Genomic DNA, 22,077 nt, shown 5'->3' with positions numbered 1-22,077 from the left:
CCCATGCAATCCACGTCTCCATCGCCATGAGTCAGGAGTATTTCCCCGGCCAAGGCGCCTCCTCTGCCGGCGAGGGTTCGTCCAGATATCCTCCGTCACCGCCGCCGCCGCCCGAGGAGCGTTCGCCCGCGAACGAGAGCACTTCGATGTTTCCGACGCCCCCGCCTGCATACATGACCGTCGGTAATGGCGTGACCTCCGAGTCCGCGACCGCTTTGATGGCCTCCCTGCATCAGGACTCCGGCTACGGCGGGAGTATTCCTAGTGGGAGTGTGATGGATGGTGATGCTGGTGCCGACTGGAGGGCCGATTTGATGGTCGATAGACCCACGCCTATGCATACCCCTACGCATTTGGGGCAGTGGAATCCGGCTGGTTTGTCGCCTGTCTTGGTGGATTTTTTTTATGCGAGTTGGTTATAGGAGGTAGCTGACTTGGGGAATTTGATACTATAGCGGAGCACGAGAGACAAGTCGTCGCTAGCCATGTTCATCAATTATTATAGTATGTGGTTTGGTTTCCGCATGGGATTATCTTTGGCGCAAACACTGACGGGCGTGTTGAATCTACAGCAACTCGAACCGGACTAAGCTCGCTCGTGCGATCTCGCGCACCATCGAAACCCTTAAGGAACTCCAGGACATGAACCGCCAATGGCCCGCCCACTATCCCTCCGCTCAGAGCGCCCCCGGCTCCCCCGTACCCAAGCCCGCGTTGCAGAAGAGACAGTCGTATTTCGGAGATGCGAGCGCGGATGCGGAGGACTTCCCCCGTCCCGGTGCGATCAGACGCGCCGCCACCATGACCGGTGGCGAGGATCTGGCCGAATCGAGTGCTGCCGCGGAGCGTCACGTCCCGTCGGAACCGAGGTTGATGAGCCCTCAGATCGCTCAGGAGTTTTCGATTCTCAAGCTGGATTTGAAGCTGGGTGCTCTGTCGCAGGCCGAGCTGGTACACTCGCTGGAGAAGGCATCGATTGCCTCGCTGTTGGATGGCAAGATCAGTCAGAGCATTAAGCATCTTCTGTCGCTGCGCGATCGAATTGAGGACACGTCTAGCAAGGTCTTGATCACTGGTGATCTGAACGCAGGAAAGTCGACGTTTTGTAACGCTTTGCTGCGTCGCAAGGTCCTCCCGGAGGACCAGCAACCCTGCACGAGTATCTTCTGTGAGGTTCTCGATGCTCGGGAGAACAGTGGTGTCGAGGAAGTCCATGCCGTGCACAAGGACGTGCATTACAACCGCAACGACGAGAGTACCTACGATGTGTATGGGCTTCATGAGCTGGAGAACATTGTCATCGATAACTCCAAGTACATGCAGTGCAAGGTCTACGTGAAGGACGTGCGGACGATCGACGAATCTCTTCTCAACAACGGCGTGGTGGATATTGCTCTGATCGATGCTCCCGGTCTGAACTCGGACTCGCTGAAGACGACGGCGGTTTTTGCCCGACAAGAGGAGATCGATGTTGTCGTTTTCGTGGTTTCTGCGGCAAACCATTTCACTCTTTCGGCCAAGGAATTTATTCTTAATGCTGCTCATGAGAAAGCCTATATGTTTATTGTTGTGAACGGCTTCGATCAGATCCGCGACAAGCAGCGCTGTGAGCGGATGATCTTGGATCAAATCGGCAAGCTCAGCCCTCGCACCTACAAGGAGGCGGCCGAGCTTGTGCACTTCGTTTCGAGTAATGCTATCCCTGTCGCACCCCCCGTTTCGGTTGAGAGCTCGGGCGGTGGTGGTGGTGACGATGATGATTCGGATGATGAGGATTATAAGCCTAAAGGAAAGGATAAGGGCAAGGGCAAGGAGAGGCAGAAGATCCAGGACTTTGAGAACCTGGAGGGCTCTTTGCGGCGCTTCGTTCTCGAGAAGCGCTCCCGTTCCAAGCTTGCTCCGGCCAGGACCTATCTGTTGAACCTGCTCGCAGATATCAACTCGTTGGCCTCGGTGAACCGCGACGTCGCCCAGACGGAGCTTAAGCGTGTTACGGATGAGCTGGCGGAGCTGGAACCGGCATACGAGGAGGGTAAGAAGAAGAAGGTTGAGATTGGTGATCAGGTCGAAAAGCTCGTCGACGAGTCTTGCGATGATGTCTACAACCACACACGGTCTACTCTGGGTGAAACCATCGCTCGTGTTTCGGAAGCCGACCTGGGTGTTGAATACCCCGGCGTTTTCTCCGCCTTCCAGTATGCCGAGGACCTGAAGGTGGCCATGTTGGAGCAGATCGCGGCGTCCGTGACCGACTGTGAGGACTACGCTCGCGACAAGACGGTGAAGGGCGTCGGGTTTATCCAGAACATCGGTCTCCTCCACGTCGGAGAAGACAAGTTTGCCCCGTTGAACTTCCGCGCCGATATGATGTTCCGCCGCAGTCGTCGCCACACTCTCGCCCGGCAAGTCCACACGGAGGTGGAACTCTGGGACTTCTTCGACATTTCGGGCATCTGGGAGCGGCAAGAGAAGGTGGCCGGTACAGGCATGGCTATGACTGCCGTGACTGTGCTTGGAGGCCGAGCCTTTGGTGGAGCCAGCTGGATTGACAGCGTGTTCAGCGCTGCTAAGTTCCTGGGGCCGAACAATCTGCGTCGCCTGTTCATTCCTGGTGTCATGGCAGTTGGTGAGTTTTCCTGTCTACCCTTTGTTTCTTGAATGTCAGCTAACTGAATCAGCCGTTTTGACTGCCGCATGGATGGTCTCGTCTATCCCGACGACCCTCCCTCCTCGCCTCTCGCGCAAGCTTGCCGCCACCCTCTCCGAGATGGACTACGTCCACTCCAACGCCACACGCATTTCTTCCGAAGTCCGCCGCATTCTGCGCCTCCCGGCCGGAAACCTCCAAACAAGCCTCGCCCAAGACATCGAAGACCTCGGCCGACGCAAGCACGAAGTCAGCAAGACCAAGCACGAAAGCGAAGCGGCCTGCAAGTACTTCTCGAATCTGTTCCGCGAGAGCGGCGAGAACCGGACCTCCGTGGACAACATCGACCTGGATGCCCCCCTCCCGGGCGCCCTAGCCGCCCACGCATAACTGAGCCCGTCCCCTAAATCCAATCTCTTTCATTTGACCTCCCTGTATAAAAAATAATGACGCTGTACGAACTCTACTATTTCCTATTCGTTCGAGAGAAAGTGTTGATCGTGCATGGCGCTTTCCTTCCCATTCCCTTGTGCCTCGAAATACTCCATCTTGTACATCACTTCTCACCTTCTTCAGTACCTCCCTTATTACTACCCCTATTCTCATTGTCTTCAACAGGCTGCTGTCTTTTGATCATTCATCAACCCCCATCCATCTGCTCTGAAGACGGGCTGATGGATGATCGAGTAGTTAGTGGATTCTGGCGTGCATTGGCGTTGAGCTGAATCGCATTACTTGATCATGATCCTGATCGTGGCCCTTCGTCTACTAATCGTTATTGTTCTCCTCCGTACTAGTACTTCGATAGATTCAGGCAGTGCCTATTAGTCAGTTTAGTGTTATGGGTAATGGTTTTTGCAATTTCCAGTAATGGTATTCTTGATGTGTCTTGATAAGTTGACTGAGGTTGAGGTAGTATTGGAAATAGATCAGGTGATTAATCAATTGATCCTTATCTACTTGACCCACCCTCCGAGAGAAATGGAGAAAGAGAGTTTTTGTATAACGAGTATCCAATCCCAATAGGTACCAAAAGCACACGCCTCCGGTTCCTGAAACGGGAGGCTAATCAAGATGCTATATCACACCACGCCACGCCATGTCATGTTATATCACATCATGCAATCAATCAATGCCTAGTACCAACACACCACAGCCAACAAACCTGTCCCAATCACAGACTCGCACCCAAAATAGTGAAAGGGACATACAACCAACCAACCCCTACCCAAACCAACCCCGTTAAAACCAGAACAAAAACAAAAACAAAAACAAACCCCGAACCATCGAAACAAACGCTTCCCCCCCTCCCCTACACATCATCCAAAACCCTATTCGCATTCCTGGTCCTCCGCCCCACACTCCACACCTTACTATCCAACCCCGGAACCAACCTCCCCTCCGCAACCCCATCCGAGGACTTTTTCTTCTCGACGACCTTCCCCGCCTGGTGGAGGAATTTCTCCCGCATCGCGACGGCGTCTGGGTCTTCGTAATCGAGCTGCGTCATGGCGGGGGCGTCGTTCTCGTCGTCTTCGTCCGGGTAGAGGCCGTGGTCGGGGTAGTGGTATTCGTAGCGGCTGCTGTGGGTGCGGGAGAGGGAGGGGATGTGGTCGATGGTGTTGGTAGTGGTGGTGGTGGTGGTGGTGGAGTTGGGGATGGAGTCGAGGGCGCTGCCGCAGCCGTCTTCGTTGAGGGTGTCGATGGAGCTGGCGCGGGAGAAGGAGAAGTGTTTGGGTTGGTCGAGGGAGGAAGGGGCGCGGCCGAGGAGGGGACGACGGCCACGGGGTCGCTGGCGATCGCGGTCGTCGGGGCCTGAGACGGGGGCGTGTTTGAAGAGGCCGTTGACGGCTTGGGTGAGGGCGGATTGGGCGGTGGAGGTGGAGGTGGTGGAGGGTTGTTGGTCGGAGGCTTTGCGTTTGAGGGGGGAGGAGGTTGTGGTTGTGGTGGTGGTGGTGGAAGAGGGTTTGGGGTCTTTGGTAGGGGATGGTTTGGAGATAGGTTTGGGGGCTGCGGAGTGTGTGATATTAGGTTTGTGTTGCTCGTGTTCGTGTCGGGGGCGTGAGTGCGTAGGATGCTCGTTATTATTGGGAGGGGGTGGTTGCTCGGGGCGAGAGCCGGCTCGCGGTTCCAGAGACTTTCTGCTTTGCGTGGGTGGTTTTTGGATCAGATATGGGTCGACTGGCTGTTTCTGTTCGGTCCGGATGGAGGACCACAGCCAGTCGGCGGAGACTGCTGGGACACCCCATTCTTGGGTATGTCGTAGCTTGTCGGGGTTCACGGAGCCAGAGCCATTGCATATCAGGATGGAGGCATTGGGAGTCAGGTACTCGTGGTATGTGGCACCTAGAGACGTTAGATCTGGAATTGCAAGCTGGTTAGGGAACTTACCAATCAGGTTGACCAATTTCGATAGATGGAGAAGGTCGATACGGGAGAAGCCAGTCGAGCAGACTCTCATTCCAGCGAAGCCTATCCTCGTAAGTCAACGTCTAGGGAAAATGAAGGAGAACTTACCTTTTATGGGAAACGAAGGCACCGGGGTGTTGGCGATATGGGCTTCTGGCGGCACCAGCGTCTTCGCGTCCAGGCATCTTTCCAGCCACATGTCCGTTACGATCTCACACTCGAAAGCTAGATCGTCGGTGGATGGAACCTGTGCGCGAGGCAACTTGTAGGGCACAATTGTGTACAAGCCATGGCCCCGTTTGGGTATGTCGGGTCGAGAGAATTCGCTCATGGAATTCACCAACTGTGCTCCATTGAAGGCAAGATGATCGCGTAGCACATTGGTCTTCAGAAGTCAGAAGGTGAAAAAACAAAGGTCATGCGCACGTACCTGCTTGGAGGAGAACCCATGGATAAAGAAGTAACAGCCGTCTAGGAAGCCGTCGCGACGCTCCACAGGTGGTTCCGAGGGCTGCGGACGAGGCTCTTGCACCTCTGCAAAGGGGGTCTCGCTGGCGAAGGACCGGGATTCCTGAAGTGATGCACTTTTGACCAAAGTCTGACTCCTTTGCTGACTTTCTCCGGGTCGCTTCGGCTCGCTGCTGTCGAATCCCATGCCGACAATATCGCCCCAGATCCCTTCATTCTGGTCACCCAGCTTAGCGCTAGCGATCCTACGCAACTTCCTCGGCCTAGAATTCGTCTGACTCTCGCCCTCCGGCGCCTTCGGTTTCGGAGCAGGCAGCGATCGATTCCAGGCACCCGCGCCTTGCTGCTCCTCCGGCAACAGAGGGTGGTACAGAGTCTCTTCGAGGACCATTCCTCGCTCAAGACTGTCGGAGAACCACTTCACCGTGACAATCTTGATACCCCACTGGGTGGCGAACTTATACTTCTCACCCTCCGTATTCCTCGCAATCAGATGGCTGACATTCTTCGTGAGATCTTTTCGGAACTCCGCACCGTGGGCAGTGACCGTATTCTGGATGTGATTCCGCAGTGCCACTAAGCCAACGCGTCAGTCCCGTCCCGAATGCTTCATTCACGCCCGGTATTCCCTACTCACTATCCTCAAACCCCGTGATGCAGATCGAAAGCCCTGCAAACGTCGGGAACTTATACTGCTCTTCCAGCGCGCGAATATCTGTATCCCCACCTTGCATCCATGACTGACGAACGGCTTCGACCCATTCTGGTTTCAAGACGGTCACATCAGCCCGTTCGCGCGCGACAAACTTGTACTTGGGGGTGTTGAGTTCGCCGATCAGTAAATGCGTAACGTCGGAGGTAAGGTCGAACTTGTGGGTTGCACCCATCTGGCTGGCGACAATCGCCAGTTCAGACTAACGCGACCGTAACATCAGTATCTTGCTGCCTTCTTTGAAAGCAACGGCGAAAGAGAGGTAAGGTATTACGAACCCGCTGCTCTGGTAGGATGGAGGTAAAGCAGAGGACCACCCCCGCAAGAGGACGCTCCTTGTCTGGAGAGAGTCAGCCGATTCCCTTGATTGACCTATATGGTAGCAGTACTCACTTGAGGTATCCTTCTCTGCCATGCTTCATGATTGGCAGCAACAGGCTGGAGTCGCGCGCCGGTTTGCAGATTCACTTTCGGACCTCCGCGCGGAGCGCGTCTCGATTATACGATGTCACGTGACGCATGTTTTCCCCCGTCATGCAGACAGGAAATGGAGTTGTCATGACAGGCATGTTTTTTACAGAGAAGGTTCTCGAAGTATTATAGGCTACTGCACGTATTGCATAGTGCATACAGCATGTGCTAAGGCGTTCTGTAGTCCGTCCAATTGTATGATGGGAATTTCCAGGTATTGTCCGAATGATGCTATGAGTGGTTAGCGCGGGTGTATATGTCAAGATTTAAAAAGCGGTATCAAAATCTAGTCATTATACTAATGTATATCGAGGCTAGGACAGACTTGATCACAGCATTAGTATGGAAGAGTGATGATTGTCTTATTGTGAGCTAAGGGTCTGTTTGTCTACTAGTCATGCACTCATCAGCGAATGAAGAGCCAATTATGAGTGCTCTTTTTATTGCATGTGAACCATGGTTTATATTTCCTCCAATCACGGTTCTGCCAGTGTAATGTCCATGTTACGGACAATTTCAAATGATCAGCCAGTTCTCCATATGTCGAATTGCGAGTTTCTGCAGCGCCAGGATGTTAAGAGGGCCTTCCTCTGCCAAAAGAAAGCTTCATTTTCGACATATTATACCTAGAATCCATACGGCTCCGATATGAAGCACACGCACCCTGATTTTAAAGACGTCAACATAAGCTACACCAAGCCATTGTAGGTGACTCAACATCGGAACTATAGAAGGCCCCGCAGCACGTGGTTAGGGCACAGCAGGAGAGCCCTTATCGGCATCACGTGAGGGTGGCGCGGCGCGTATCGCCAAACGCGCCGTCGACGGCGCGGGCGGTCTTCTAATTGATAGTTGATGATAGACGATCAGCGAGGCGAATTCTTCTTCAAACTCTCCGAATTCAAAGTATATGTACCTTCCGAGGCAGCGCCACTCCCCAGGTATACTCCGTCAGATCTTCTCAAATGGGCCCATATTGAAGTCGCATCTTGCCTCTAGATTCTCAACATCGCGAACTTCGCTGGCTGGGGACGAAGCGGTGATGTTCAAGAAGGCCGTCAAGGACCACTCCGCAGCCTCAGCGACCCCGCTGCAGTCCACTCTGACGCGCAATCATGGGGGCGCTGCAGTAAAACAATCTCTCCCGCCGTCCGGGGGTGTCAAGCGCAAGATCGAGATGGCCGCCACCACTCGAGAGTCCAACTTGGGGTCCCTCCACAGTGAGGTTTACTTTGATGAAAACGATTTCGATGATGATGACGACTTGGACTTTGGAGAACCTGACCCGTTCATTCCCCCGGCTCCGATCACACGACCAAGCGTTCGGAAACCGGAACCGGCCGAGTACCCGGCTCTCCAGGGCGCATCCATGCAAGACGAAGAGATATCGATCGTCGACTTAACATCACCTTCGAAAGATCTGCCGGAAATCAAGTACCCCGATCTGCCTCCGGTACCTGATGACAACATCCCGCCATCCAGCAGCGTCCAGTATCCATGGTCTTCCTCGCCCCCCTCTCACTACCAACAACCCAGGAAGCCTCGGAACTTACCATGGCTGAAGGACGAAGTGGCACCAGCGCCAGTAGCTCCGCCTATCCAACCGCAAACGCCAGTGCGTCCAAAGCAAACCGCCCCGTGGAATAAAACGGCGAGCACGATCAAAGATGAGCAACGGGAGATGCGTCGGCAGAACAAGAATCTGAAAGCTCAAGCAAACGGCCAATTACACAACTCTCGCCCCAAGGTGGCGTCGATCTTCCTGAGCGATGAACAGCGCCATGTCCTGGATGCCGTGGTACAGCAAGGCAAGAGTATCTTCTTCACAGGCTCTGCTGGAACGGGCAAGTCGGTGCTTATGCGAGAGATCATCAAGAAACTACGTGATAAGTACAAGAAAGAGCCAGACCGGGTGGCAGTGACGGCATCCACCGGCCTGGCCGCCTGCAACATTGAAGGCGTGACTCTACACAGTTTCGCGGGCATCGGGTTGGGGAAAGAGCCTGTTCCGGAGCTTGTGAAGAAGGTTAGCATCGGCATGAACCAAACCATGTAGTAGCACTAACAACCTCTAGATCAAGAAGAATCAAAAGGCCCGAAATCGCTGGATGCGCACCAAAGTGCTGATCGTTGATGAGGTGTCCATGGTGGACGGGGATCTCTTCGACAAGTTGGAGGAGATAGCACGACGGATCCGCAACAACGGTCGTCCATTCGGGGGCATTCAACTCGTCGTCACTGGGGATTTCTTCCAACTGCCTCCCGTGCCAGAAGGGGGCAACCGGGAGGCCAAATTCGCATTCGCAGCAGCGACATGGAACACCGCCATCCAACACACCATCCTCCTCACCCACATTTTCCGTCAACGAGACCCCGAGTTTGCCGACATGCTCAACGAGCTGCGACTGGGCAAGATCAGCCCGCGCACCATCGAAACCTTCAAACAACTATCTCGACCGCTCGACTTCCATGACTCCCTCGAGGCCACCGAACTGTAAGCCTCCCCCCCATCCATCAAGCCCGATACCAGCTCACATCTCCAGGTTCCCCACCCGCCAAGAAGTCGAAAGCGCCAACAGCGCCCGAATGACCCGTCTCTCCGGCGAAATGATGACCTTCACGGCCGTCGACTCCGGCACCATTCAAGACGCACAATTTCGGGAACGGTTGCTAGCCAACTGCATGGCGCCGCCCATCATCCACCTCAAAAAGGGCGCCCAAGTCATGCTCATCAAAAACATGGAAGACACCCTCGTCAACGGCTCCATCGGCCGCGTCGTCGCCTTCATGGACGAAGCCACCTTCGACTACTACATCGAGAACGAGAACGCGTTCTCCGGGGCGGGGCCCGGCGACAACAGCGACGACGACGAGATGATGGCCCGAGCGCGCAAGAAGCTCAAACCCATGCCCAACAAAGACGGCGGCGGGGTCACCGTCACCCGGAAATGGCCCCTCGTGTGCTTCGTCCAACCCGACGGAACGGAGCGCCATCTCCTCTGCCAGCCGGAGACCTGGAAGATCGAGCTGCCCAACGGTGAGGTCCAGGCACAACGCCAACAAGTGCCCCTCATTCTCGCCTGGGCGTTATCCATCCACAAGGCCCAGGGCCAGACCCTTCAACGGGTCAAGGTGGATCTGGGCCGCGTGTTTGAAAAGGGTCAGGCCTATGTGGCGTTGAGTCGTGCGACCTCGAAAGCAGGCCTTCAGGTTACGCGATTCGAAGCCCGCAAGGTCATGGTTCATCCGAAAGTGACGGATTTCTATTCGAAATTGGTCAGCATTACCGATGTGATCAAGACGAAGAAGACGAAGCGGGTGGACCCGGACCCGGACGATGAATTCGAGCAGGATTATTTAGAGCATATGTATGGGTGAGATTCTTTGTCAAGACTACCATCCCATCTTATATTCCTAGCATGTCAGAATGAAGACCTTCGATCCTGACTCGACACGACATTCATACGGACAGAACCCGAGATTATAGATCAACTCTTCTTCCGAGATCTCATATACAAATATCATATAATCCTAATCCAATCCAATCTCTCTTCTGAATTACGCGATGGCCACCAACCATCCTTTGCATTCTCCCGTACAGTGTACTCCCACCCAATCTAACCATAGTATCATTGAAGTATGAAAACTTACCCCACACAGCACCATCCCCACCTCACCCCGATACCCACATCCACATCCACATCCCAAACCCCACCCCACATCTACACCTGAAGTCAACCTCAACCCACATATAGTCATATACACACCCAACATGCCGTATCGGAATGGCGTGTTTAATTTCAACAATATGGACGATTCCAAGGATATCAAATCATATGATGATGACTTACCCCCCCGGTAGATTTGCGCTAGTCACATAGGACAATATATCGGTAATGATGGGTATTGGGGGCCATTTGGATATCAGAAGGTCCTGATCGTAGTGTGGTGGTGGTGGTGGTGGTGGTGGTGGTGGTGGTGAAATCAGGGAAAAGGGTGACGACGAGTCAGAGGCTATGCAGACGACTTTCAGTGCCATAAAGGAAAGAAAGCACCAAACTAGGAGGTTGCCCAGGGATAGGGAAATGTCTGGTACCGAGCATCCGGCCAATATGTATAAAGTCTGTCTTCCAGTCAATTAGTTCACGAGATAATTCATAGACAATAGTAGCTCAATTCCTCCCGCATTTCGTTCACCCTCCATGTTAGTTCCCAAGCGGATGACTGCCACGTCTCTGAGCGATTAAACCACGCGCTGGGGGCATTCATATACCTCCGGACCCGCCATTTATTCCCCTCTCTCACAGCATTCCTCAGCTCCGGGACCCTGCTGGTAACTCCCCTCTCCAGTAAGCTCAAAGCAAAGGCTAAGAGTTTACACTGGAGAGCGTAATCGAACAAGGTACAACCTTCCACGTCCATCATCAAAACCCTGGAGTCCACGTCTATGAGCGCCTCAAGCATCGGCCGAGATGTTGACAAGGGCATTGCCACGTTCAGTATCTCACGAACAAATGCACGCCTGCGGCGCTCTAGAATAGCGTGTGTCTCATTTGCGTCACGATTCCTTCCGTGTTCCCTTTCAAGGGTGTCATATACGTCAGCCATATCCAATACGTTCCGGGAGGCTTGTCGCAAGAGGTCACCCCTTTCCGTCATCCAAAGACAGACCAATGTTTTCCGTTTCTTGAACTTTGCCCCATATGGAAGCAGAAGTTCGAACCAGAGAGCAGACTGGGACCGGGGTATCAAACGGTCTTCCACGGCAAGGTCTAATGTAAGCGCCTCTCCACGATTGGGGTCCGCGCCAAATTGCAGTAAAAGCTGGGCGATGTCGTACTGATGTTTCTGTGCAGCAAGGTTCAGCATGTAAGACCCGCGTACATCCCAGGAATTAGGGTCCACATGGTCTTCGAGAAAGAGCTTCACCAGATGGTAGTTCCCTTCGATCACGGCGTTCCTCAGAGGTTCAGGAGGGTCGGAGGGCTTCATCACCAAGATCTCACCATATTCCTGAACCTCACGGCGATAGGTATACCACTCGGCATACGTGTGGGCTGGCGCACGGTGAGATTGATTTTCAAAGTCGGCTCGAAATTGATGAGTGAACCTGCAGGTCCGGATGAAGCGACTCAGACTCTGTTGATCCAGATAGAGGGCGCACAGGAAGAGGAGCTCTCTTGGCAACCTAAGGAGGTAGCAGACTGGCCGCGGAGGTTCGGGCGATGGCGTGGTTGGACAAGGCGAGCGAGCGCGTTTAGGGCGTCCACACAGCTTGATGAACTTGGAACGGAAAGGCATGCTGTGTAGTTCGCCTGAAGTGGTTGCCCACACCGCGTGATGAGTATGGACCAGGGCCCTGAATGACAGCGGTTGAAGATAACGTGCCGGGGATTTCTGTTGCCCTTTAATACAACGGGGTGCTTTCATGGTTCAAGTGGTGCTCCTCAAAGACACGGGCCAGATATTGTTATGTGACACCCAAGAAACAAAGAGTTTCCCCCATTGTTCGAGAGAGCGACCCGAAAAGACCCGGAGGTCTGCCATGGTTGAGCATCGGTAGATTGCGGCGATGTGGGCTATCTCAGCTGATATGAGTGAGGCTAAACTGCCGCTTCTCAGTATGGTACCTTCATCCGAGTGTGTAGCATGGAGACCTGCCGCCATCAGGATGGTGGCGGGTCCAAGAATCCAAGTCATGACTGTACACAAAGGAAACACTCTATCAAAGGCCGGCTGTCGCCTGCTTCCGCAGAGCTAGCGATGAATCCAGAGACCAGGTGACATTGTACCGCGATAGTTCAGGGTCACTAACCGGATAACTTTCTCGGAAGCCTGTGGGTTTAAAAAAGAGCCGTCTTAGTAAGACCTTCCCCATCTGATGAGATCGGAATCTTTCGAGAATGTGGCTGCGTATGCCCTTTGATCCCGGTCCCTTCGATCCTGAACTCTCCCCAGACTGAAGCTCTTGGATCGCGTCGCAGATGAAGACAAGCGCTATGCTCTAGACTATTGTGCAGGGGGTTTCCGCTTGGCAACCCCCCGATACGTGCTTATACAGTTCCCGGTGAACTGCAACTCTCTCTATTCAGTTCCCATATCTCCCATGTCCCTGGTTTGAACACCTGGATGACTTCTTGGGTAAAGCATGACAGGACAGTCTCATCTGAACTCAAGGTCGGGCATCCAGCAATCGGGACACTTGCTCCCGTCTTCGGAGATTTTCTCCAGACCGTCATCTTCTGGTCATTGGCAACCACCACACCTAGATGGTCGGGAGTCTGTATCAAGAAAGAGGGCGGCCCATCTTTTCCAATGCCTGCCTTGATGACTGGCAGCGAAGAAGGCTTGTCGTCATCAGGGAACACGACTTGGCAATCTTGCGGACGAACGAGGGTCTCGAAGGTGATGTCCGAACTCTGTACGGATTCGTCCCTTGAATGGATGGTTTCCATCCGTCCGTCCACGTGGGATAACCTTGCAACCCTGCTTCCATCTGCTGCAACAGAAAGTCCGTTCAATGATGACACTTCCGGGACTCGAAAGCTCTGGGAATCATGGCCTGTGGTAGCGCTCAGGATTAGGACCTCCTTGTTGACTGCACATGCGAATCTGGCCCCGCTTTCGAAGAATGCGATATCGGTCACTTTTCCCGAGATGCTTTGCAACTCTCCCATGGGAAGAGGAGTGTGAGAGGGGCGAGAATGGAGATCGGACAAGAAGACTTTTCCGGATTGACTGAGGACTAACAAATGCCTGCTGCTCGGCGAGATTTGGAACCTCAGTACGTCGACATGCAGAGTCTCAGATACCCATGTTGTTGTATCCCAAATGGTGATCTCCTTTGCCGATTTAGGATCTGTTAGCCGCTTTAGGACTACCACTAAAGGTTGGCCATCGGGCGAAATTTGGAATTCGATAGGTTTCTGATCCCCTCGAAACGAGATCTCGCGACCAAATATACTCATACCCCCGGAATCAATGAGTCGCATTTCTCGGAGGATCTCACGTTCAAATATATTGCGGATGCATGATTCTTCTGAGCAGAAGATGAGAGCAGGGACATAAATCTGCAGGGGGAACTTCTCGATAATCCCCCTGAACTCCTGTATATAGGTCCATGCGTCCTTAAGGAAGCTCCTCAGAGAATCACCCATCCTCATCTGTTCACATTAGTAAAGGTCACCAAGAGACAGCATGTGCATCTTACTCGATAAAGTTTCACAAGAGCGACGTCTGCGTCAGGGATCATCTTGAGCCAAGCCATGAACTCGAGCCACTGCAAAAAGTGCCGTTTCACAAACACCTCAACCTCATAGCTTTCTTGCTTGGGGGGCAACCCGCTTAGGGACAGATGCTCCACCCAAAACATGCACGCGTAGCGTACGTATTGTGGCAGCTGTTCCCGAGAAGATTCCGCATCAACCGTGGAGCGATGGTCGTGAAGGTTACGGATCTCACGATGAAGGGACTCTTTCATTACTTTTATGCAGCCGCGGAAGAGCTCAGCATGTCGTCTTTCCTTCGTGATGTGAAAGAGACGATTCGGGCACCGGGATCCATCAAGGACGTAGTCCTTGAATGAGAGGTGAATAAATGACGGCGGACATCCCGGCACACATATGTCAATCAATGAGCATATCTTCGCGAGGATATAGTCGCTATCATCGTCGGAAGCAGCGATCAGCTTGCCGAGAGACGGGACCGAGAGCGGCTGTCTCAGCACAACCATTGCCCCTACCACCTTTTGGAATAACGGGACTATTTCCTCGTCATGTTCTGGCTCCATGGTAAGTATACGGTCGAGAATTTCCGTATATAGCTTATCCATGTCCCGCAAGGGTCGATGGGTTGGTTTATTGGCCGTAAGCTGCTCAAGGCGACGACGTATCTGCGACCCCCTATCCGCCGTCTTCAAAAGCCGGCAAATTGAATCTGCATAAAAGAACAGACCCTCCGTCTGTATTGCAAGCTCTCTAACGGTCTCCTGTCCGAGAAGCTCCGGTGGGAGGTCGGGAAATTTCTCCGAAATTTGTGCTAACTCATGCGTCAGGAAACAAGTTATATCGTTCTCATCGGTGTTGTCGACGATTATTTTTCCGAGCTTCCTTTCCTGAACCATAGCCCCTAGCCCTTGAAAGGGTACGGGGCTTTCGGAACGACACGAGATGAGGAATTTCAGTCGTTCGGTCTCGCTTAGGCGCTGCAGAAGATGTCCGACTGTTCCATCTTCGATCACAATCTCATCAATTGCGTCAAGTACGACGATGATCTGGCTATGGAATGTGCCCTTCAACGTCAATAGAGGATCCTGGATGAAGCACCGCCACTGATCCTCTATGGACCGGTCCTGGATATTTCTTTTCATTCCAATAGCTTGAGACACCGCGGCACCGAAACCGGGGACGGTTTCCACTAAATCGCAGGCGAGTGTTGGAAAAAGATTCCGAATGTTACTACCCACTAAGTCGTTCTTATTAAAAAAGAAGCTAGCGCCTAGACGCGGGCTGTTGAAATCCCGATGTGAAAGCTCGGCGGCGATTGTCCTCAAAACTGTAGATTTACCTGTTCCAGGTAATCCACTCAGCCATAGAATCGACTTCCCTTCTGAGTCCTCGCTCCATCTGTGTATGGCATCTCGGATTTCTCTCTGGGTTCCTTCATGACAGATCGGCTTCTCTTTAATGCGGGCCCAGGTTGCACGAGTCGTTGGATGCAATTCTTGAATCCGTCGTTCTATCTTATTCGCCAAGGACAGATGTTAGCATCTGGACTACCTGCCTGGCAAATTTCTTACCTGCTCACGCGCTTCCTTTTGGGTTCTTAGCTCATCTATGATGCGCTTATCAAGGCTCTGGAGCTTCTTCGTCATGTCACCCCAGCTATCAAGCTGAAATACATTGCGGATGGTGGCTATAGCACGGTTATTATAGCATTGCTCCGCAAGCCGTATTTGATATTCCAGTATCCGAGAGTAAAGCTTGACGGTGCTACCCATCAAGGATCTGGAACACTTGATAGCATTTTCACTGTTCATACAGTGTGAGCTAGTACAACAAAAGAATGATGGCTTCCGGGGACATACTCTTCCGAGCTTGCGGGCTCATACAAGCTCTTGAAGTTGATTTGTTCAATCTGATGCCGGATAAGGATGTCTGTTATCATCTCAAGGCCCTCGATGGCATGCTGCGGCTCTTCAAACGCTCGTGTTGTGGCCTGCAATTCCAGTTAGCTTATATCTTCGCTGGATGATACCTACCATGAGTAAGGCCAGAACTCCCCCCCAAGCCAGCTGAGCATAGGGCCTTCCAGCCACTCCTTGGGTCACAGAGTCTTTGTTGTCCAGAATCGTGCTCACTATTTTCTTGACAGCACCCCCCTTTTGTTCCATCGTCTCAGGCACTATCTTTTCCAACAGCTCCTGTATCTGCCCAGACTCTAGCATTTGTTGGTCCTCTGGCCTTGCCAAGCCATCAAGCAACTTGTCCTCATAAGAGCGAACAAGGTCTTCGCTTCCCTTTCGTAACTCCCGATAAGCATAGAACCAAAGGTGTTCTAGCTTTGTTGGAGTTTCTTCTGCTGCGTCGGGGCGGGCTATACCCAGTCTTTCGGGATGGAAGGAACTGGTGCTAGGCTGGGGATCATTGGTGCTTGGCTGGGGAGCATTGGCGCTGGACTGGGGAGTATTGGCCCTGGGCTGGGGATCATTGGCGCTGGGGCTGGACTCGTTGACGGCGGGTCTGTTTTGCATGGCTTGGTTGCCGGGGGAGGACAATGTATGGGCCATTGGGTGACCACTTGTGCTGAACTTTCCAGATTTGCTGGAGTACTGATGTTTGCCATTTCGGCTCAGGAGCCCCCTGACTATATACACATTATCATTCTAGCAGACTCTCCCAGAATAGTGCACTGTTTCAAGCTGCCTTTTGGCCTGGGCTCAGCCATGTCTCGGTCAGACTCCCGGGTCCTGGGTGATGATTGACAAAAGAAAATCGAAATAGAACCCTGAAGGCTTCGTCTAGAACCTGAAAACAGTGTCTTGAATCCAAAATAGATTGTCATGTTTCAGGACAGCATTTGGCCGGGACCTCTGATGTTCAACGCGGGCGAAACCCGCGCTACACTCTAACCACCAGTGGATGTTAATGTATGGTGCACACCAGTAAGCATAACCGGAGACCTCATGTGCACGAGTGACAGACGGTAGACTGTAATTGTGTATGATTGAAGCTGATATTTGGGAAAGGTATCTCAATTTGGTGTTATGATTGAGATATGACTCCCGCTTCGTCCGGTGCGGTTTTTCTGAGCTAGCCCAAGCAACCGTCATCAATCTTGCAACGTCTAGAACGGCACTCACCAGATGGGATCCAAAGTTAAGCGACCTCTTGGATTGTTTCAAGATCTTGAGCCTATCAAAGATCACGTTCGTCTTGTGCAGTCCCAGGTGGAAACAGCCCTTTATTGGCCCTCTAGTCGGTAAAGCTGAACTCTGGGTTAAGACAGACTCTCAGGTTCCCCGTAACTACCTGTAACTATACCATCGGCTTAAGTCCCAGCTCAATGATATTTTTGCCTAGCCGGGGGTGCTCATATCAAATAAGACGTGTCACATCGGCCGGCGAGTATTGTGGCCGCTCTAAAGCTTAATGATGTGTTGACATAGCCACACCAGCGATAGTTACGAACTTTAATCGGCCACTTATTCATCTTCATTGAGGCGGGGTTGTATTAGGCTGTGTTCATAGCGCTGTAGATATTGGGCTGTGGCATCCATATGGCTGGTGTGGGTTCAATGGCTGGAAATCAGGAATCGGGGACGATAAGGATACTGACTAGAAGGGTTAGAACACCGGATAAGACCAGATATTGGCTATATCTCGGAGAGAAGAGGAAGAACTCACCGTGGCAACAAGCACCGGTCGGCAGATGTTCAGCGTGGTCTGGGCCCCCTTCGACCCCCGTCTTATCATCACATTTCAATCAGCCGGCCCAGATGCGCCAGCTGCGAGAAAGCGGGGCAGCTTTCCCCCAAACAGATACACTTGGTAGACTCACAGCACCTTCCCACGAGGGGGGCAGGGCGATCCAGGGAGCTCGTGTGGATTTTGCGGAATTTCCGGAAAAATTCTAGAGACGTCTTATTGAAGCAACCGTCCTAGGCTACCGCGTATGGTTCAACGATGAGTTTAGTCTTGTTCCGGATTTGGCGCCAGCAATTTCGGGGGTGTAAGCCAACGTGGCTGATCATAGAGCAGGCGGGCGCTTTAGCAATGAAAGTCTCCTAAGATTCAGGGGCTTTGGTCCAACCATGTGTCAAGATCGATAATTCTGATAGATATATTATACACCCAAATGCGCTTCAGAAGGAGGAATTAGTGAAATGAATTTAAGAAACAATACAAGCAAGGGATGGCGTCGGCGGATACGAAATCTGAGCTTTTCTAGAGAGGGGAAATATAGCCGCAAGCCAGAAAGCCGGACTCACCAGAAGTCAAAGCACCCTGAGAGATTCTAAGAAACACTCAAATCCAGAACATTCTGTTGTGATTCACGCTGAAGGAGTCTCATGTGTGGTCCGGCTGGACATTTACTTCAGGTACTCCATCAGCCCTATTGCCCGCATATCCCTGCCAACGTGCTGAACAGCAGGCCTTGAATTGATGCTTGCCAATGGTGGGGGTTTTATTGGACTTCGCAGGCACAATTCAGTATGTAGGCGAAGTATTGGAGATCAAGTCGGCATTAATAGACAGATCTCCCGAGCCTGCCTCTCGCTCGAGCGAGGTCGAAGAGGTCAGTACTCATTGTAGCAGCTTGCTATGGTTCGGATCGGAGTAGTTGATAGTACTATGGAGGAAGAAGCGTGGGGTCCACCTGGCGGGTCGCTGCTTATCGATAAGAACCACCCGCACGTGATCCCGGCTGCCGAAAGCTGCCAGAGCAAGCTGACCATCCACCACGTTCTTGCGATGCCGTCGGGGTTTTTATCTGGTCCGTGGCAGGATTATTCCCCGGACCTGTGGACAGCCGGTCAACACGTACCGCAAATAGCTGGCCATGGCGTCTGAATTTATTGGCTATAATGTGCTTGTGACCCTGCGAGCGCCACCGAACGCGACGGTGCAGGGACAAGTCGCTAATGTCATCGGCCAACGTCTAATGCTTCGAAATGGTAGGTATAATCTGTTCCTGTATGCTTTGACATCATCTTGCTTGTTACGTCGCGCTAAGCCGAGTTTCCCTCTAGTGACACTTTCCTGGCTCGGCCACCAACTCCCTACGTATTCCATCGAAGCTCCCGATATTGCCGATCTCTCTCTTGGACCATTGACTCAGCCCATCACACAGCATCCACCCCCGCTTCATGGAACCCAGAGCACAGCCTCCGCTCCTGCAGTGCGCCCTGCGTCCCAGTCTTTCGTGGACCCAGCGATCCTAAGCTTTTCAAAGCCACCCTCTGCACCATCTGGTCAGGGTACGGAGGGATCCGCACAACTTCCAGCTGCGTCCATCAGCGAGTCTACCTCGCAAAACATTCAATTCCCGCACCTCGCTCATCGTGACCAGGCTGCTGTACTTAACGAACCTTTTAGTAACCTGGAGCTCGACGTTGGGAGAAACACAGAGGAGAATCGCAAGGCGGGTCAATCTGGTCCCGTCCCCGGTGGAAGGGAGAATGTGAACTCGTCGCAACCAAGTCCTCAAACTGGCCCGAAGGCCAATCGTCGCACTGGCCAAACAAGGACCCCTAAACCAGTCAATGAGCATGATGGCGCAACGAATACGGACCCCAAAAGCAAGGGCTGGCGCCAAACTGCTTTCGTCGAACCTTCTTATCTGCACTTGAACCGGTCGCTCAATAAACAGCGTCGGAAGAAGAAGAACAAAACAGGATATGTGGAGGACCCGAATGGTTGGGCAACGGAAGATGCCACGGATATCCAGGAGATGGGGGACTTCGATTTTCAGAGTAATCTCTCTAAATTCGACAAAAGAAAGGTGTTCGAAGAAATTCGCAACGATGACACTACTGCTGATGAGGATCGGTTGGTCAGCTTCAACAGAAAGCCCCCCAAGCCTGGAACAAACGGTGGTAAAAATTTGCACTGGACAGAAAACGTTCTCGATAGCCCGGAGAGTGAGAGCGAGGATACTGACCAAGTACCCAGCGATGCAAAGCTAAGTAGCGGTACCTATTCTGGCCGCGAGCGGTCCCGAGCGTCCAGGGCACCCAGTTCCCGTAAGGGAAGCGCCATTTTGGGCCAGCCGTTGGTACCACCGCAGATAAATTCTCTGGGACGCAGTCAACTTAGCACTTCTCGCACCACCAGCCCTCGGCCCAATAAGTCGTCCGTTTCCGCATCCCCGATCAGTGGTCCCGGTGCACCAGGAGCCTCCTTGCGGCTCACTACCACCAATCGAAGCTGTCCAACTGTGAGTCCACTGCAGGCCCTTGAGGTTGAGCAGATAGCCGTGGCCGAACTGGGCCTGACCGAGGATATGATCACGGAAAATACGGGGCGCGGTATTGCAGAAGCTGCTGTTGGTCTTCTTTCGAGCGATGCAGCTGCACCCACGATGCTGGTGCTTACGGGTAATCACCGAACCGGGGCACGGGCCGTCTCTGCGGCCCGTCATCTCCGCAATCGGGGCCACCGTGTGACTGTGTGTATGCTAGGCATCGAGCATGAGAATGAGTTACTAGAGAGTTGTCGTAAGCAGCTTGAAGTGTTCAAGAAGATCGGCGGACGAGTCCATAGATGGGAGGACCTATCGACCCGGCTTTCGACATCCGAGTTTGCGCCCGACTTGGTTGTCGATGCGTTGTTCGGTATCCATATAGCTTTCGATGATCTCCGCACGGATGACCAAGCGACTGCGTTTGAGATGATCTCGTGGGCCAATCGAAGCAACCTCGAGATTCTGTCTGTTGACGTGCCTTCGGGGTTGTCTGCTATCAGTGGTCAGTTTCCGAGCACGTGATCCCATCGTCCAACCTTGGTGCTAACATACACTCATAGGCGAAGTCACTACGGTGGAAGGTGGTCGGCTGTGCGTCAGCTCCAAATCGGTGGTTTGTCTCGGGGCCCCGAAAACAGGGGTAGTCAATGCGCTGCTTTCCGGTGAGGGACTTTCATGGAATCTCTCGGTGGCGGACATTGGAATTCCTCAGATAGTGTGGAGAAAATATGGCAGCCGGCGGCGACATGGGATTGACTTTGGGAACCGCTGGGTGGTACCGCTCCGTTACCAACCTTCCCCTGTTTGAACATCCACAACGGATGGACGTGTTTTATGATGATTCAACGACCATGACAAAAGCCATACATTGGGGCGTTCTACCGGCAGAGGCGAGATTCTCACTATCCACGGCCTATCATTGGTGGCAAGACATGATTAACTGTGATGGCGGCTCCATCAGCGCTCTTGCATTGTGTATTAAAAGATGTAGTCTAGCAAAGTAGCAATCAGCCGCAGTGACCTTTCCACCATCTATTTTTAGCCGTATGGATGCAGAATTCCGGCCAGACCAGCGAACCGAGACATTGGCCCAGCTCACCATAATTACAGGGTACCACCTCTGGACCAATATCCGCTACAAACGCCATTTATACCAATGCAGCCGTACTATGCTAGTAGTAGTGATAGTGTACTAGTACAGAGTAGGTGATTCGCTTATTCCCCTGACCGCTTCCCGCTCTGCCGACCCGCCCTCAATTCCGCCACCCAGTTCAAGAAAAAGAAAATAAGGGTCGCATATCCCAGCTTTGCGTAGGGGACCCCTGCCCCAGGCTCCCTTCTGTCTTGTCCGATCATAAGATATGACATTGACCACCTAAATGACCACATACAACTCGACCTAAACAAACAAATCCCCTTTAGCAAACCAGGAAAATCAAACTCATACCCATCCCGGCTATAAACACAACTTCATGTCCGCGATACCAATACCTCGCAAATAATTCATAGATACTCCGACCTCCGTACGGAATACTATGTAGTAAGCATGTAACCGCGGGGCCCAATCTTCTAAATTAAGGTAAGGTAAGGTAAACTTCCGGTCACAAAAACTGCACCTAACCGGATTAGTGTATAACACCTGGCAGTATGATTTGAGTTAATATTGACCTCATGTCTATTTCTTAGTTTTATTTCATACTTGGCTTTTCTATGGCATGGGTGGTTTGATCCTTTTGTTGGTAGTTATTTTTCTGGACAAAGGGTTTGAATACTGTATGCTATTTGATGGGATGGGGTAAAGTGGGATTTGTTGTGTTGGGGTCTGCTCGGTGCGCGTTCTAGAATGGGGGTTCGGTTTTGGTCTTGTTTGGATCCGGTGGAGGTGTGTTTTTCGGTGCCGGGGGGG

General features: G+C 52.6%; 6 protein-coding genes across 6 annotated transcripts; 2 read left to right on the top strand and 4 right to left on the bottom strand.

The window, feature by feature from the left end:
* Window positions 1-26: 26 nt before the first annotated feature.
* BO80DRAFT_450373 (mitofusin) lies at window positions 27-3,037 on the top strand (the record flags this gene model as incomplete). The annotated part of the gene is made up of 4 exons (XM_025721809.1): window positions 27-375; window positions 456-504; window positions 573-2,626; window positions 2,679-3,037. The coding sequence occupies 4 exons, from the start codon at window positions 27-29 to the stop codon at window positions 3,035-3,037; spliced, it is 2,811 nt and encodes a 936-aa protein (XP_025569564.1).
* A 922-nt stretch (window positions 3,038-3,959) lies between these two features.
* BO80DRAFT_439544 (BRCT domain protein) lies at window positions 3,960-6,651 on the bottom strand (the record flags this gene model as incomplete). Its single annotated transcript, XM_025721084.1, has 7 exons — window positions 3,960-5,008; window positions 5,039-5,119; window positions 5,165-5,441; window positions 5,487-6,100; window positions 6,162-6,438; window positions 6,515-6,576; window positions 6,630-6,651. 7 exons carry the CDS (start codon window positions 6,649-6,651, stop codon window positions 3,960-3,962), a joined length of 2,382 nt encoding a protein of 793 aa, XP_025569563.1.
* Window positions 6,652-8,417: 1,766 nt separating this feature from the next.
* Window positions 8,418-8,741, bottom strand: BO80DRAFT_369230 (uncharacterized protein; the record flags this gene model as incomplete). The annotated part of the gene is made up of 1 exon (XM_025716383.1): window positions 8,418-8,741. One exon carries the CDS (start codon window positions 8,739-8,741, stop codon window positions 8,418-8,420), a length of 324 nt encoding a protein of 107 aa, XP_025569562.1.
* A 2,121-nt stretch (window positions 8,742-10,862) lies between these two features.
* BO80DRAFT_450370 (uncharacterized protein) lies at window positions 10,863-12,008 on the bottom strand (the record flags this gene model as incomplete). Its single annotated transcript, XM_025721808.1, has 1 exon — window positions 10,863-12,008. The coding sequence occupies one exon, from the start codon at window positions 12,006-12,008 to the stop codon at window positions 10,863-10,865; it is 1,146 nt and encodes a 381-aa protein (XP_025569561.1).
* A 440-nt stretch (window positions 12,009-12,448) lies between these two features.
* On the bottom strand, window positions 12,449-16,096 carry BO80DRAFT_275102 (uncharacterized protein). Its single transcript, XM_025714871.1, has 4 exons — window positions 15,793-16,096; window positions 15,505-15,736; window positions 13,918-15,447; window positions 12,449-13,870 (listed from the first exon to the last, which is right to left on the bottom strand). Exons 1-4 carry the CDS (start codon window positions 15,870-15,872, stop codon window positions 12,761-12,763), a joined length of 2,952 nt encoding a protein of 983 aa, XP_025569560.1. The 5' UTR covers window positions 15,873-16,096; the 3' UTR covers window positions 12,449-12,760.
* A 2,587-nt stretch (window positions 16,097-18,683) lies between these two features.
* BO80DRAFT_419339 (mRNA decapping enhancer EDC3) lies at window positions 18,684-21,198 on the top strand. Its single transcript, XM_025718307.1, has 3 exons — window positions 18,684-18,882; window positions 18,958-20,673; window positions 20,732-21,198. The coding sequence occupies exons 1-3, from the start codon at window positions 18,768-18,770 to the stop codon at window positions 20,977-20,979; spliced, it is 2,079 nt and encodes a 692-aa protein (XP_025569559.1). The 5' UTR covers window positions 18,684-18,767; the 3' UTR covers window positions 20,980-21,198.
* Window positions 21,199-22,077: the final 879 nt, after the last annotated feature.

Source organism: Aspergillus ibericus (genome assembly GCF_003184845.1).
Source record: "Aspergillus ibericus CBS 121593 unplaced genomic scaffold BO80scaffold_80, whole genome shotgun sequence".
NCBI lineage: Eukaryota > Fungi > Ascomycota > Eurotiomycetes > Eurotiales > Aspergillaceae > Aspergillus > Aspergillus ibericus.
The sequence above is the reverse complement of the archived record's forward strand: the minus strand, read 5'-3'. Positions and strand labels throughout refer to the sequence as shown.

What these genes read in the sequence shown, in the direction of transcription:
- BO80DRAFT_275102 (XM_025714871.1), bottom strand. Translation starts at nt 15,872, where the DNA reads ATGATAACAGACATCCTTATCCGGCATCAGATTGAACAAATCAACTTC. An exon ending in AAAAGGAAGCGCGTGAGCAG is followed by an intron (nt 15,448 to 15,504) that starts GTAAGAAATTTG and finishes TTGGCGAATAAG; the next exon opens with ATAGAACGACGGATTCAAGA. An exon ending in CTCTTGTGAAACTTTATCGA is followed by an intron (nt 13,871 to 13,917) that starts GTAAGATGCACA and finishes TAATGTGAACAG; the next exon opens with ATGAGGATGGGTGATTCTCT.
- BO80DRAFT_419339 (XM_025718307.1), top strand. Translation starts at nt 18,768, where the DNA reads ATGGCGTCTGAATTTATTGGCTATAATGTGCTTGTGACCCTGCGAGCG. An exon ending in ACGTCTAATGCTTCGAAATG is followed by an intron (nt 18,883 to 18,957) that starts GTAGGTATAATC and finishes GTTTCCCTCTAG; the next exon opens with TGACACTTTCCTGGCTCGGC. An exon ending in GGGGTTGTCTGCTATCAGTG is followed by an intron (nt 20,674 to 20,731) that starts GTCAGTTTCCGA and finishes ATACACTCATAG; the next exon opens with GCGAAGTCACTACGGTGGAA.